The sequence below is a fragment of the Macaca fascicularis genome, chromosome 7 (genome assembly GCF_037993035.2).
Source record: "Macaca fascicularis isolate 582-1 chromosome 7, T2T-MFA8v1.1".
Lineage (NCBI taxonomy): Eukaryota > Metazoa > Chordata > Mammalia > Primates > Cercopithecidae > Macaca > Macaca fascicularis.
In genome coordinates this window covers 49,088,637-49,104,506 of record NC_088381.1, presented here as the reverse complement: position 1 = coordinate 49,104,506, position 15,870 = coordinate 49,088,637, and the positions used below count along the sequence as shown (strand labels likewise).

General features: G+C 43.2%; 1 protein-coding gene across 50 annotated transcripts in view; it reads left to right on the top strand.

Annotated features, from left to right (window-relative positions):
- PARP6 (poly(ADP-ribose) polymerase family member 6) overlaps positions 1 to 15,870 on the top strand; it is a 31,614-nt gene that overhangs the window by 2,771 nt on the left and 12,973 nt on the right. For 19 of the 50 annotated variants that reach the window (XR_012415129.1, XR_012415130.1, XR_012415115.1 and 16 more), the window contains 13 exons: positions 2,164 to 2,360; positions 3,013 to 3,090; positions 3,846 to 3,940; positions 4,365 to 4,425; positions 4,667 to 4,757; positions 5,217 to 5,283; positions 8,758 to 8,907; positions 9,728 to 9,878; positions 10,756 to 10,809; positions 12,245 to 12,340; positions 12,933 to 13,025; positions 13,792 to 13,917; positions 15,534 to 15,599. Coding sequence is in view for 21 of the 50 variants with exons in the window: in XM_045397379.2 (XP_045253314.1) it covers positions 2,358 to 2,360; positions 3,013 to 3,090; positions 3,846 to 3,940; positions 4,365 to 4,425; positions 4,667 to 4,757; positions 5,217 to 5,283; positions 8,758 to 8,907; positions 9,728 to 9,878; positions 10,756 to 10,809; positions 12,245 to 12,340; positions 12,933 to 13,025; positions 13,792 to 13,917; positions 15,534 to 15,599 (1,131 nt within the window). In the remaining 29 variants the exon portion in view is untranslated. Of the gene's footprint in view, positions 1 to 2,163; positions 2,361 to 3,012; positions 3,091 to 3,845; positions 3,941 to 4,364; positions 4,426 to 4,666; positions 4,758 to 5,216; positions 5,284 to 8,757; positions 8,908 to 9,727; positions 9,939 to 10,755; positions 10,810 to 12,244; positions 12,341 to 12,932; positions 13,026 to 13,791; positions 13,918 to 15,533; positions 15,600 to 15,870 lie in introns of all 50 variants that reach the window. The other 31 variants (XR_012415125.1, XR_010587814.1, XR_012415110.1 and 28 more) reach the window with 3 other exon arrangements.

Below are 15,870 nucleotides of genomic sequence, written 5' to 3'. Positions count from 1 at the left end.
ATTCTCCTGCTTCAGCCTCCCGAGTAGCTGGGAATACAGGTGTGCACCACCATGCCCGGCTAATTTTTTTATTTTTAGTAGAGACGGGGTTTCACCATGTTGGCCATGCTGGTCTTGAACTCCTGACCTCAGGTGACCTGCCCACCTGGGCCTCCCAAAGTGCTAGGATTGCAGGCGTGAGCCTCAGTGCCTGGCCATTTCTGTAGTTTCTAATTCACTAGTTCTTAGGAGGAGTCTGAGAATTTGCATTTCTAACAAGTTCCTAGATGATACTGATGCTACAGGTCCACCAACCCCAGTCAGAGAATCACTAATGTGGAAACGTGACATTCAGTAGAACTTTATTAGAGACCACCCAGGCACAGTGGCTCACGCCTGTAATCCCAACACTTTGGGAGGCCAAGGTGGGTGGATCACCTGAGGTCAGGAGTTGGAGACCAGCCTGGCCAACCTGGTGAAACCCCTGTCTCTACTAAAAATACAAAAATTAGCTGGGCGTGGTGGCTGGCACCTGTAATCCCAGCTACTTGGGAGGCCGAGACAGAATTGCTTGAAGCCAGGAGGCGGAGGTTGCAGTGAGCCAAGATCGCGCCATTGCTCTCCAGCCTGGGCGACACAGCAAAACTCTGTCAGAAAACAAAAAGAAGAAGAAGAAGAAGAAGAAGAACTGTATTAGAGACCAAGAACACCTCTGTTTGAGGTTGGAGTGTTTTCAACTGAGATATATGCAGAGCTAGTGACTTGCTGGTCTAGAGATCAGCAGAAAGCTTTTTTAGCCTGCTCTTAGGATAACTTTGCCATCTTCATTTGCCATCTTCAGCCATTAAAGCCTTCATAATTTCACAGATGAGTTTTTTGTTTTGTTTTTCTGCTATATGTGGAGGCTTTAGTGGGGCTAAAAGTTGCTGGTATAGGATTAGGAGTCTGTGAGATTAGAAGCAAGCAGGGAACTGTATATGAAAGGGCTCTGGATTAAGTGTTTTTCTAAGCATTTTTTGGGATAATTATTGCATTTTTATTTGGGAAGCAGGTTCCAAGCTGACTCTAGGGCATTATTTTGGCAATGACAACTGAGATCATAACTGGCAAAAGATGTTCAGTGTTGTTGTTGAGGACTTTTTGTTTTGAGACAAGAGTGTTTGCTCTTGTTGCCCAGGCTGGAGTGCAATGGCGCGATCTCGGCTCACTGCAACCTCTGCCTCCTGGATTCAAGCGATTCTCCTGCCTCACCCTCCTGAGTAGCTGTATTTTTAGTAGAGACAGGGTTTCACCACATTGGTCAGGCTGGTGTTGAACTCCTGACCTCAGGTGATCTGCCCACCTTGGCCTCCCAAAGTGTTGGGATTACAGGCGTGAGCCACTGCACCCAGCCGTTGAGGACTTTTTAAGTTAGCTATCATTGCCATATAATAGCTAGTAATACTGATGTTTAAAGAGAGATAATGGCTCAACATGGAGAAATAACTAAGAATAAAGAGTCTAGAAATAATCCGATTCTGAATCTTAACTCTGGTGTGAGTTGGTACTCTGAAGAATTAACGGACAGAGTAAACATAAGCATCTTGTCCTGCCACCATCACTTTTGGCTTTAGGAGTTGTAACATGATGAGCTAGAGCAAGGTCTTGCTCTAATCCCAGCTTTCCAGTTTAAGTAGAATAGCAATATCTTGTATATAGTGCTTTTGTGTTTCATTATCTATAAAGAACTACATGTGCAAGTGTGCATGTATATGCATACAAGCATGTCTTTTTATATGCAAGTATATGTATAATAAAAGTGTATTAATGGCCAGGTGCAATGGTCCACGCCTGTATTCCCAGCAATTTGGAAGGCCGAGGCCGGTAGATCACATGGGGTCAGGAGTTCGAGACCAGCCTGGCCAACATGGTGAAACCCCATCTCTACTGAAAATATTAAAATTAGCTGTGCATGGCAGCGGGCACCTGTAATCCTAGCTACTTGGGAGACTGAGGCATGAGAATTGCTTGAACACTGGAGGTGAAGGTTGCAGTGAGCCAAAATCACGCCATTGCACTCCAGCCTGGGTGACAAGAGCGAAACTCTGTCTCAAAAGAAAAGCGTATTCATAAATATGTGTGCCTGTATATATACCACCCAGCTATTAAATGGGGATGAAACCCATTGTTTTCTACTTTCCACAGGACAGTGACTTGTTACCACCACAGCAGCAGAGCCTGCCATCCCCAACAGATCTCCAGTTGTCCCTGACATCGTGCCCTACTTTCCCTCCTTTTGTGGTCTCCTAAATGCCGATTTCGTTGACCTTGGTTCGGCTGGTGGTATGGAGGGGTGCTGCCTAGCACTGACCTGAGAGTGTGTGTGACCCACTGACCCAATGGTGAGAACTGACTGCCCACCTCTCCAACTGATTGTTCAAAGGGTGGAGGAGACAAAGTGCAGATCTCACCCTTTCTTGGTATTTTCCCTTCTACCCTTGTGGAAGATAGAGTGGCTATTTGAAGTTAAAGGAAAGGGAAGGGGCACAGAAACAGTATTACTTGGTGTGTTTGTGTAGGTGGGTTTTCTTGGGGAGAGAGAGGAGAGTTAAGTACTTTAAAGGATAGAAAGAAAATAATGAGACGAGAGCTTAGGTATGCTTGGGAACTGTCTTAGGTAATGATCCTGGAAGAGGCCAGCTTGTACTGGAACTGAGATATGCTTAGGAATCAACCTTGACATTGAAGTCATTTGCATTTCTCTCCTACTGGCTACCAGAGCCTCTCAATCATCATGCTGAGACTTCAGAAGGCCAAAATTCCCTAGATGTTTTCCTCTGTCCCACTAAGAGCTAGTCTATGGATATGATCATATCAGGAAGAGACTGAGACTCTCCCAAAGGGTGAGGTGAAAGGTGTAAAGGGATCAGGGCTTCAGTTATTCTGTCTTTTCCCAATCTTTGTGGGAATTTGTTTCCCATCATATCATCCCACCCGCTTCCATGGGATAATAGGGACCTAACAAAGCATGATATCCTTATTTCTCATCACTAGGACATCAAAGGCCAGTTCTGGAATGATGACGACTCGGAGGGAGATAATGAATCAGAGGAATTTCTCTATGGAGTTCAGGTGAGGTTCCATCTCCCAAGACCCCCATGTTGGATGGTCTAGATGTGTGCTGCTCTTTGGATACATCAGGAGTGAAAGAGGTTCTGGAGCACAGATGAGATGAGGTTATAATGTTGGTGTGGTCTGAGCATGGTCTTGTCAGAGCTGATCCCATGCCCTTGCTCTTTCTTTGGAATCATACTTGTTCCACCGGAGTAAACTACATCCTCTGTATGTGGAGACTACCCATATGTTCTTAATTAGACATAATTATTTTCTGACTCTTAACACTAGCCAGTGGGGGTAGTTTCATTCATTAGGGTCACATCTTAAAAGATTATTCTGCCAGCGATTGCTTAATGCCATCACTACCCAGGCACAGCCCTGAGCAGAAATACCCAGACTCTCAGAATACTCTTCATATAGAACCAATCTTAGGAAACCTGTAACTTCAGCCTATGCTGAGTTGTCATAGAAGGTATCCTGGTCAAGGTCTGAGAGGAAAAGCTGGAGATTTAAGGAAGTGAACTCCAAGCAAAAGCCTACATTTGGTATGCTGAACCTTTTTAAAGTCGTGATGAAATGCAGACCTCTGTTAATGAAATCCCTTGGTAGGGTCACCACTGAGAACCCCTTCACATAAGTGGCTTTCACTTCCCCTATATTACTGTCTGATTTCTCCTGTTCCTGGTGTCTCTTCATATTCTTTTTATCATCGATCTCTTTCCCTCGTCTTTTTCCACCTCTCTCCACTGCCATTTTTGCTGCTATCTCAGGGGAGCTGTGCAGCTGACCTGTATCGACACCCACAGCTTGATGCAGACATTGAAGCCGTGAAGGAGATCTACAGTGAGAACTCTGTATCCATCAGGTGGGACTCTGCTTCAGGGGTGGCAGGGGAGCAAGTCACTTCTTTCTGAGTTGTTAAAAGGCTAGAGGTTTTTCTTTTTATCATATGATAGTGGGATAAATTATGAACTTAATGATAGAAAATGCTCAGAATAAATGAGCTTGGCTGACAGTAGAGAGTAGAGAAATAAGGCCACTTTTCTTAGGAATTCCCTCTTATCCTAGACCCCTCTGGGCCAGTAGTCTCACCTTTCAGGTAAGAAATGCTTTTGGCCTGGGAGAAGACACTGATCATGTAAGTGGTGTAAGGCTGTAGCTAAGACCCTAGGTACAAAACTGTTGTCCACTTTTCCCTTTCTCCTGTCCCCAGGCTAAGTTCTCTTTCCACCTCAGTTTCTATTCCCTTCTTTCTCCCTTAATGACTGTTGTCACCTGTATCTCTGTAGAGAATATGGAACTATCGATGACGTGGACATTGACCTCCACATCAACATCAGCTTCCTCGATGTAAGTGGGGCTAGTACCTGCCAACAACATGTCTAGCTGGACTTGTGGAATTTGTCATGTAGGCCAGGAGTCTTGTTCCCGAGTGCTGTATTTGGAGCATATATTCTTCATCTTTGTCTTTCCTAGACCTTCAGCAGACAGTGGTGTGTACTGTCATGTGCATGTGTGTGTCATATAGGGGAAATTTCAGGTCCATTCCTGTATGTTGCTAAACTGGAAACTATTTCCCGTCTTCTTTTAGGAGGAAGTCTCTACAGCCTGGAAGGTCCTCCGGACAGAACCTATTGTGTTGAGGCTGCGATTTTCTCTCTCCCAGTACCTAGATGGACCAGGTAAAGGCAGTGACTTTGGGCAAGTGGGTGGTCTGAGTGTGGTCTAATCCAAAGCCCTAAGTTAACTAAGGTAGAAAAAAATTAGGAACAAGGTCCTTGGGCTCAATCTGCAGGCTATTGGTAGGGGCTTTTTAGTCCCGTGTAATTGGTGTCTTCATCCCCTGTCACCTGATAACCATTCCCTAAAGGCCTTCTTGCCTAATGACATTGTTTTCTCTGGTTCCAAGATAAAATTTCTTTCTCCTCCTTTTCTCAACATCCTACTGAAGATATTTCAGATTCATATGAGAGCTTCTAGAATCTGCCTTCTGCTTCAGATGTTTTTTTTCTTCCACCATTATTGTTTAGAGTACTCAGCAGCTATGATCTTTAGAATTTACAGAAGCTCTTCCCCTGAGCTTTGGACTCCAGGAAGTCAAGAGATACATACTTACTAGTAGCCTTCTCTTCTCTTTGCAGAACCATCAATTGAGGTTTTCCAGCCATCAAATAAGGAAGGATTTGGGCTGGGTCTTCAGTTGAAAAAGTAAGAACTTTGGTCTTTTCTGGTCATGGACATGTGAAGGAAGGAAAGAGAGATGGAAATGTATGGATGGACAGGCAGAGCCTTGGATGGAATACCTCCTTCCAAAAATGTCTTTCTGAAATATGCCCAGGAAAAGCTAAAATAAATTTAGGGAGCCAGATTTAAGGTTGTGGAGAGAGAGTGTATGGTTCTTGGGTGTCAGAACCTGAGACTTTCTAGAGGTAAAAGAGGCTCATCACTACTTAGCATTTTTACTACCCTGGAATCAGAGTCATGCTATTCATATTTCTCTAGTGGTTTCTTCAGAGTAAGTCTCTAGGGATTTAATTTTAGTTTATTGAATGTGTTGAGCATTAAGCTAAGTATTTGGTATACAAAGAAATGAAGCATATTTTCCACTCTCAGTGAAGTTTCAAATAGAGTCTACTGGATACATATTCTAATACAGGTGAATATGTAAGGTTTAGAAAGGACACTGAAGAGAGACTCTGTCTGTTGAAAGGGTGATGATTAATAATTTCCTTTTTTTAGGCCGGGCGCGGTGGCTCAAGCCTGTAATCCCAGCACTTTGGGAGGCCGAGGCGGGCGGATCACAAGGTCAGGAGATCGAGACCACAGTGAAACCCCGTCTCTACTAAAAATACAAAAAAAAATTAGCCGGGCGCGGTGGCGGGCGCCTGTAGTCCTAGCTACTCAGGAGGCTGAGGCAGGAGAATGGCGTGAACCCAGGAGGCGGAGCTTGCAGTGAGCCGAGATCGCGCCACTGCACTCCAGCCTGGGCAACAGCGTGAGACTCCGTCTCAAAAAAAAAAAAAAAAGGCCGGGCGCGGTGGCTCAAGCCTGTAATCCCAGCACTTTGGGAGGCCGAGACGGGTGGATCATGAGGTCAGGAGATCGAGACCATCCTGGCTAACACAGTGAAACCCCGTCTCTACTAAAAAAAAAAAAATACAAAAAAAACTAGCCGGGTGAGGTGGCGGGCGCCTGTAGTCCCAGCTACTCGGGAGGCTGAGGCAGGAGAATGGCGTGGACCCGGGAGTCGAAGCTTGCAGTGAGCTGAGATCCGGCCACTGCACTCCAGCCTGGGAGACAGAGCGAGACTCAAAAAAAAAAAAAAAAAAAAAAAAATAATAATAATAATAATAATTTCCTTTTTTTTTTTTTTTTTTTGGAGACAGAGTCTTGCTTTCACCCAGGCTGGAGTGCAGTGGCATGATCTTGGCTTACTACAACTTCTGCCTTCTGAGTTCAAGTGATTCTTGTGCCTCAGCCTCTTAAGTATCTGGGATTACAGGCACCCATCACCATGCCTGGCTAAGTTTTGTATTTTTAGTAGAGATGGGGTTTCTCCATGTTGGCCAGGTTGGTCCCGAACTCCTGGCCTCAAGTGATCCACCTGCCTCAGCCTCCTAAAGTGCTGGGATTATAGGTGTGAGCCACTGCACCCAGCCAATGATTAGTAATTTTCAAAGATGGGTAAGAGTTGTCCATGTAGACAGATTCTGAGGGTGCATAACATTTGCAGGGGCTTAGTCACATAAAGCAGTATATGTGTAGGGAGCTTCAGGTAGTTAAATATTGCTGGTAAAATACAAGCTGGGGGTGTAGAAGCCAAAGCCAGAGAATAGGGAAGGGTTCAAGTTAGAGAGGGTCTTGGACTTTTATCCTGTAGGCAGTGTGAACATTGAAGGGTTTAGGCAAAGAAATGACGTGGTCAGATTAATTTTTAAAAACCATTCTGGTAGCATTGTACAAAATGGGTAGGAGGGGATGAGACAAGAGACCAGAACTAGTGTAATAGGTTGCTTTTGTAAAAGTCAAGACAAGAGATGCTAAAGGCCTGAGCTAAAGTGTGATTATAGGTGAGAATGGAGATGAGAGACAGATTAGAAAGATTTGTGAGGTATAAAGTCAATAAGACTTGAAGACTGATTTAGATGTATTGAATATAGCCATAAGGGCCAAAGAATAGTGGAAAATACGTGTAGGTTTCCAACCTAGATGTATGGGTAAATTGTGATACCACCAATGTAAATAGGGATATGAGAAGGGAGCAGTTTTGTAGGATGAGGATAGGTAATTAGTTCCACTTTTGGCATGTTATTTAAAAGTAACTTTTGGATATGCTGGTGGAGATGCTTATCCGAAATGTCAATTTGCTACTTACCGGAGAAGTTAGGGTTGAAGATATGCATCCGTGCGTGTGGGAAGAAATTACAGCCAGTGAATATGAGATTGCCTAGGAGGGCATGATAATGGGAAAAGAAGATAGGATCAAGGACAAAATACCCTTAAACAGTCAGACAAAATCCCGAAGAAACCAGCACGGTAGGCAGAGGAAGAAGTAACACTGCAGGTAAGTCAGAGTAATGTAGGAAGAGAAAGGTGGCACAGAAGACAAAGGAGGGCAGGTTCTGCAAGGAGGGCCAGATGCCAGAGAAGATAAGGGAAGAACCTGGGAGTTTCCATTGGATTTAGCATCAGGATGAGAACAATTTTAGTGATGAAGGTAGGAACCAGAATACAGAAATTTGAGAGGTGAGTGGTTGGCAACAACATAGAAACAATGAGTATGGGTTGAGAAATTTGGGTGGGGATGGGAAAGCAACAGGGAGAGGTTAACTAGACTAAGGTGCAGAAAGTTGCCATTTTTTGTTGACTTTTGGAAAGGAACTGAGAGGAAAGGGGAATGATTGACACATCAAGGTCCCTAAAAAGGCAAGTCAGGGCTGAGATCTAGAGCACAAATCGAAGGACTGATCTTAGGTAGAAGGGTCACCTTACCTCCAGAAAATGGAGGGATCGAGGTAGGGTGGAAATATAAATAGATTTTATAGTAGGGTTGGAAAATTAAGGGAACTGATATCTGATGGCTTAAGAAAGAAGAGGGGTTATTGGTTGTAGATGAAGTTAGTAACTTAAAGAAGGTAATAAGGATTTAGAACAATACCTTAGAGTAATGCTAGAGAGAACTGATCAAGGACAAGTGAAAGGATTGACAAATCTAGCTAAGGGCGTAGCTCAAATTGGAAACCATAAATTTGGGAATATAATTTTTCAATGTCAGTACCCCTTATGTCCCTACTCCCTTTCTTCATGACTCACAAGGAACAAAGTGGTACTCACCTCCATCCTACCACTTCTGTTTCCCTGTCAACAGTATAGTCATTCTTGGCAATAGATTTCAAGGTTTGCAGCCTTCGAAGACTCACCTTTGAAATCTGCCTCTAAAGGCAAAGCATCTCAGAATTTTTCTGGTCCATTAGGATAGGTATCCTCTAGGGTAAAGGGGTGCTCTGGGGTGGTGATTTTTTTATTTACTAAGATCATTTTAAGGGATCTTCATATACACATTTCCCTGCCACAACTAGTTTTGCAGTCCCTGGGTCTGAATTTTAGATTATTTGCCTCTCTTAGTCCTTACTTCTTGACCCTGCCTCATCTTGCCTAAGCTCATTCTTTTTGATCCCTCAGGATCCTGGGTATGTTTACATCTCAACAATGGAAACATCTGAGCAACGATTTCTTGAAGACCCAGCAGGAGAAGAGGCACAGTTGGTTCAAGGCAAGTGGTACTATCAAGAAGTTCCGAGCTGGCCTCAGCATCTTTTCACCCATCCCCAAGTAAGTGCTCCCTAAAGCTGATCATCTGTAAACACCTTGTGATAGCCCCCACCCCCCTCTTTCCTGAATTCTGTCTCTTTAACTACTGACACCACTCACATGGTCCTGTTCTCTATGTGTCCTTACCTTTCTACCCCTTACCCAATGTTAATACCTAATCCTTTATGTAAAACAGAATACCTAGCTCGTGATATGTATTTGGAGAAATGTAGGTTGAATCTTCCATCTTTCTTTTCTTTTGCCCTGATCCGTTTCCCCATCCTGAGAGGAAGGTGTCAGAGAACAGGCAGTAATTCCTTGCTAGCTTCTGGAAATAAATATTGCTCCATTCTTTGACCCCAGGTCTACATTTTCCTAAGGCAGACACAAACCCAGATTTGTGGCTTCCCAGGAATCATTGTTGACAGTCAGATAGTCAGTATTAGGCCGTTTGGGATGCAGCTACTTTTTGCCTAGCACAGTGTTTAACACTTAATCTCTCTCTCTTTCTCTGTTTTTCTCTCTCTCTCAGTAAGAAAAACAGGCAGCCTTTCCAAGGGATTATTCCATACTTGGCTTAGAAACATAACCTATGCTCTGCGTCTGCCCACCCTCAGTGTCCCAGTGTGAAGAACCCACAGATGATGACATAAAAATTTAAATTCATATGTGTGATCTACTTGTTTTAATAGTGTTTAAGATACAATGCAACTTTCCTCAGATATGAGTTTGTCTTTCTTTGGTTTAGAACTTTTGGCTTAGGGCTCACTTATCTCCAGTACCCTGTAGGGCTCCTATGAAATCCCCAGTTTTATCACTTCTCTTTGCTCTCTCTCTCCAGGTCTCCCAGTTTCCCTATCATACAGGACTCCATGCTGAAAGGCAAACTAGGTGTACCAGAGCTTCGGGTTGGGCGTCTCATGAACCGTTCCATCTCCTGTACCATGAAGAACCCCAAAGTGGAGGTGTTTGGCTACCCTCCCAGCCCCCAGGCAGGTCTCCTGTGCCCTCAGCACGTGGGCCTCCCTCCCCCAGCACGGACCTCTCCTTTGGTACATGGGCAGAGGAGGGTTTGACTTGGCTATCAGGAGGTTGGGAGTGGAAATGTGGGAGTGTAGTTTCTCAAAATGGGGTGGGGGTATGGTTGTCTAGGCATCATAAATCAAACCTAGGTAGGTACCATGAGTGAGTAGAATGGAACACTTCTTTTTTTTTGAGACAGGGTCTCACTCTGTCATCCAGGCTGGAGGGCAATGGTAATCTCTGCTCACTGCAGTCTCTGCCTCCCAGGCTCAAATGATCCTCCTACCTCAGCCTGTTGAGTAGCTGGGACTATAGTCGCATGCCACAACTGGCTAATTTTTCATATTTTTGTCGAGATGGGCTTTTGCCATGTTAGCCAGGGTAATCTTGAACCTGAGCTCAAGTGATCCACCTGCCTTCGCCTCTCCAAGTGCTGGGATTACAGGCATGAGCCACCACTCCCAGCTGGAACACATTTTTTAACAGTGAAAAACTTACGTCTAAACTGTCTGGCAAGCTTCTCTGATAGACCATGAAGCAGAGAGTCTGGAGATGGGAATCTCAAGGAGAAGTCATGTATGATTTTATTAGTTTGTGAGTGGGACTGTAGTTAACTGTAGCTGCTGTACTAACCTATTCCAACTACTTTGAAGGAGGGTTAAGGAATAGGTAAGCCCTTTTCCAGCACCTTTGGCAAAAATGTCTAAAAGTCTCCTTTCCAGCTTTGGGATTCTGAGCTAAGGTTTAGCTGCTTTAGGAGAGTCCTAGGTGATGGGCAAGAGTCAGGTCTGTCTAGGCCCCAGCTTCATAGGAGGTTCATGGGGTCTGTCTTTTTACTCTTACCAGGTCAGTGGTCACTGCAAGAACATTCCCACTCTGGAGTATGGATTCCTCGTTCAGGTAATCAAGTCAAAATCGTCACTCCAAAACCCTTTCCTGTTGTCTGACCCATTTGGTCTCCTAACACCTCCCAGCTCCTCAATCAAATACTTCCTGAATTGCTTTGCTTCCAAAACTAATGGTAGAAAGAAAGAAGGCATAGTTCCCATCTTCAGGAAACTGACAACATTACTAGAAAGACACTTACCACTTATGATCAAGTGCCAATGAGGCACTGCCAGTTTTAAGTGTGTGGGTGTCGAGACTCATATGACATGAGATGAGAGTGAGATTGACACTCATTTCCCTAATGATTCCCAATAGCCCTTGCTCAAGTGATTTTTAGTATTCTTCACAGACCCCTTTCACTGCTCAGCTACTACTGGTCATTTGCTTTTTAAAATCTCTTTATTCCCTGGGCATGCTTTCACTTTTGCATCTCTGTTACCTTTGTTCACGTCATTCCTTATATCTTCCTATTGCCATCAAGAGTCAGATGGCACCTTTTCCATAAAATTGCCATTACTCCAATGCATTAACTAGAAGTGATGTCTCCCCTCACTAAACTGTTAAGATTTTTGTTTGTTTGTTTCATATGGCACCTGTGTGTCACATACTATGGGCTGCCTTGAATTGTTATTAATTTATAAACATGCCACATCTCTCCTATTGAAGCTTAGCTTCTGAGAAAACAACCTTTATTTCATAATCAAGAAGACCTTTCACAGAGCTGGGTACATAATGGGCATTCGGTAAATCTGCATTAAATGAATGAAGTCTCTTGCATGTCCTATTACCAGCCTAAAATCATGTGAAATGGGAACAACTTGATTTATGCACAAAAGCTATGTTAAGACAGGGTGTCACAAAATAAACAAACACTTCAGGATATTGTTGCATTAGCTCTGGATTTTGCTATCTTCCCAGTACAGAATTGTCTGTAGTTTTGACTACCAGTGGACTGGCTAATTGTTCTAGGTAGTTGAAATGGCTTCTCAGGACCTTCTGCCATCTAATCATGGAATGAATGCTCTCCTGTCCCAGAAGGACAGCCTATAATTACAAGTACTTTTAATAGTTTGATTAGCACCCATTTTATATTTTTAAAATGCTTTCATGGACATCATCTCATTTCTTGCAATACCCCTATGAGGTGAATAACGCTCTGCTGTATAAACGAAGAAACCAAGGCTCAGGTTAACTGACTTGCTTAAAGTTATATATGCCATTAAGTATTAGAAGTAGGAAGTTAACCCAGGTCTTCTCAATCAAACATCATGGTCTTATTTTTACTATACCATACAGTCATCAGTTTAAGTACACAGCCTAAGAATATGTCCTACCTTAGGCATGGGGCTGGGAGGATGGAGGGTAGCTGGAAAAAAAAGCTGAAATTATTTCCCATATCTGTGTGTGCCAATACTTCCAAAAGACTTAGAATCTGTTCTCTTCCCAGATCATGAAGTATGCAGAGCAGAGGATTCCAACATTGAATGAGTACTGTGTAGTGTGTGATGAGCAGCATGTCTTCCAAAATGGATCTATGCTGAAGGTATAGGTCCCTACTCTATGACCCTCTTCCTTAACCAGGTCCTCTTCACTCCTCTCCTTTATTTCCTTCTTCCTTGGTCTGTTGTCAAGGTAAAATTCTGTCTGTACACCCTGATACTCTAGAAATCGTTGATTTTTCTTAGAAAACAAATCTCAGCAGTACTGTTTAGAGAGATGAGGATATGAGAATATTTAGGATAGAGTCCACCTGACATTTAAAAATGGGGATCAGATATTAACCAAGATGATTGGATATGATGCTGTCCTCAAGGACTCTAAGTCCAGATGGGAGACAGACAAATCACAGTGTATGTTAAGTTTATAGAAGAGATATTAGCATTGTTAAAAATCAGGTGAGAGAGCATCTGACATCACAGGAAGATCAGGGAAGGCTTCATAGCGGAGACAGTGTTAACTCCCAAACTTACCAGTAAGGCATTCTGATTAAGACTTTATTGGTAGTTTTCTCCTGATATAGAGGGCCTCAAATTCCTACCCTGTTTTAGAGTTGTCTGAGGGCAGGACTGTCCGTCTCTGCCTACACCTTATTGCACACCCCATCCCACCACCATCTGTTTAATATATCCTTTCAGCCAGCTGTCTGTACTCGTGAACTATGTGTCTTCTCCTTCTACACACTGGGCGTCATGTCCGGAGCTGCAGAGGAGGTGGCCACTGGAGCAGAGGTATGGGGGAGGGAAACGTGGTTGGGGAATTGGGATCAAGAAAGACAGAGGAACCCAACTATTTCATTCTTGGAATTTAACTTCCAAAAATGCTTTTGTGTATAAGATACCCACTGTCGTATTGTTTGTAAAATAAAAAATGGATACAACCCCATCTGTAGGGGTATCAGTTAAAGAAATTATGGGATGTCCTTAGAGTAGACATACTATATAGGTATTATTTATGGACAGAAAATTTTAACATAGTTATATAAAAAAGCAAATACAACAGTATACGTAGTAAAACTTTCCATGTAAGAAAATAATGAGCCGAGCACAGTGGCTCACACCTGTAATCCCAGTGCTTTGGGAGGCTGAGATGGGAGGATGGCTTGAGCTCAGGAGGTTGAGGCTGCAGTGGGCCATAATCTCGCCACTGCACTCCAGCCTGGGTAACAGAGTGAGCCCCTGTCTCTTTAAAAAAGAATGAGAGAGAAAGAAAAGAAAATATTTCCATAGGAAAATTATCTGGAAGGATATACGTCAAATTCACTAATACTTACCTGTGAGGAATGAGATTAGCTTAAGGGCAGGAAGATGGTTTTTTTAATGTTTCTTTAGTTACTTTGGTATTACTCGAATTTTTATGAGCTTGTATTTTCTATTTTAAAAGGCTTAAACATATTTGCTTTTTAAAAGAACATCAGAGAGAAATACTAGATACTCTGTGACTCCCAGTACTGGGAAATCATTTAGCTTCTGCCCCCTTTTTTTCCTTTCCCCTAAGGTGGTGGATCTGCTGGTGGCCATGTGTAGGGCAGCTTTAGAGTCCCCTAGAAAGAGCATCATCTTTGAGCCTTATCCCTCTGTGGTGGACCCCACTGATCCCAAGACTCTGGCCTTTAACCCTAAGGTATGTTACTTGAGAAAGTCAGGGCTAAGGAATAGAAATGGTAAAAGATAGTGGGAGACTATAGGCTGACATTCTGGTATATACAGGGCTTGGAATAAGGGACAGAACTCTTAAACTCTGTGGTTTAGCTGTTTCAGTAAATAGCCATGTTTGACACAGAAAGAGGAGAAGAATTAATATTATGATAGGGAAGTTACATTATGATAGGGAAGAAAGGCTTTCGGAGCCAGACAGACCTGGATTCCATTTGAGGTTCTGCTAGTCCCCAGTTGAAGGGTATTAGGCAAGTCACTTAACCTTTCTAAACTTCAATCTCCTTATCTTGTAGAAAGGGATAATATTTATTTTGCAGATGATTATAAAAATGAGAAGTAATATATGTAAAGTGCTGTTTTAGGGTTTTCCAGAGAAACGGAGCCAATAGGAGATATAGAGAGAGAGAGGAGAAAGAGATTTATTATAAGGAATTGCCTCACATGATTATGGAGGCTGAGAAGTCCCAACATCTACAGTTAGCAGGCTGCAGACCCAGGAGAGCCAGTGGTACAGTTCTAGTCCCAGTCCCAAGGCTTGAAAATCAGAGCGAGCTGGGCACAGTGGCTTCTGCCTGTAATCCTAGCACTTCGGGAGGCCAAGGCGGGCGGATCACTTGAGTGAGGAGTTAAAGACCAGCCTGGCCAACAAGGTGAAACCCCGTCTCTACTGAAAATACAAAAAATTAGCCAAGCATGTTGGTAGGCTCCTGTAATCTCAGCGACTTGGGAGGCCGAGGCATGAGAATCACTTGAACCTGGGAGGCAGAGGTTGCAGTGAGCCAAGATCGCACCACTGCACTCCAGCCTGCGTGACAGAGCGAGACTCTGCCTCAAAAAAACAAACAAAACAAAACCGAAAAATCAGAGCCAATGGTGTATGTTCTAGTCTGAAAGCCTGAAGTCTCAACATCCAAGAAGAGCCAATTTTTTTTTAGTTCAAACCCAAAGACTGGAAAAGACTGATAATCCAACTCAAGCAATCAGGCAGGAGGAGTAACTACAAACTCTACAAACTCATGGCGGGGTGGGGCAGAAGAGTCAGCCTTTTTGTTCTATTCAGGTCATTGACTGATTGGATAAAGCCTTTCCACATTAGGGAGGACAATTTGCTTTACTCAGTCTGCTGATTCAAATATTAATCTCAACCAGAAACACCCTCACAAACACACCCAGAAATAATGGTTGACCAGATGAGTGGGTACCTCATGGCCCAATCAAGTTGACACACAAAATTAACCGTCGGAAGTACCCAGCATAGTACCTCACTATTACTGTCATTACTATACAGAGTTCTTTATGTATGTTATTTAATCCTCAGAACATCTTTATGGGGGTGATAGTTGTTATCTTCATTTGCATAAAGGGATGCTAAAGATTCTAAGAGGCCAAATAACTTACCCTATTACTCCCAGCTGGTAAACATGTGACCCCAGAACTGTCTGACCATTAATGCTCTTTCCATGACATACTGTTGTTTCCTTGGGCCTAGACTTTTTTTGTACATCTAGCCCCTTTTCATCACATCTTACTTTCCTCTACTTTTCTTTATCTGGTTCTTCTCTTCCCATTGATTCCCCACAGAAGAAGAATTATGAGCGGCTTCAGAAAGCTCTGGATAGTGTGATGTCCATTCGGGAGATGACCCAGGTATTCTGCCTTCTCTCTGTCCCCTCTCCTCTGCCTGCCCAGTTCAAGTGTCCTATTCTGTTTGTAATTTGTGGGAGTGGGATGAAGATTTAGAGATGCTACTCACTGTATTTTTTTTTAGTCTTTCCTCTTTAACCTTCCCAATTCTTGTTCTCTGTTTTGTTAGCTCTGTTACTCCTCTTTATTCTCTTTAGTCTTTGTGTCTCAATCTTTACCTTTGCTGTTAATTCCTTTACAAGTTGTTCATATTTAATGTTTTGCCATAATTCTT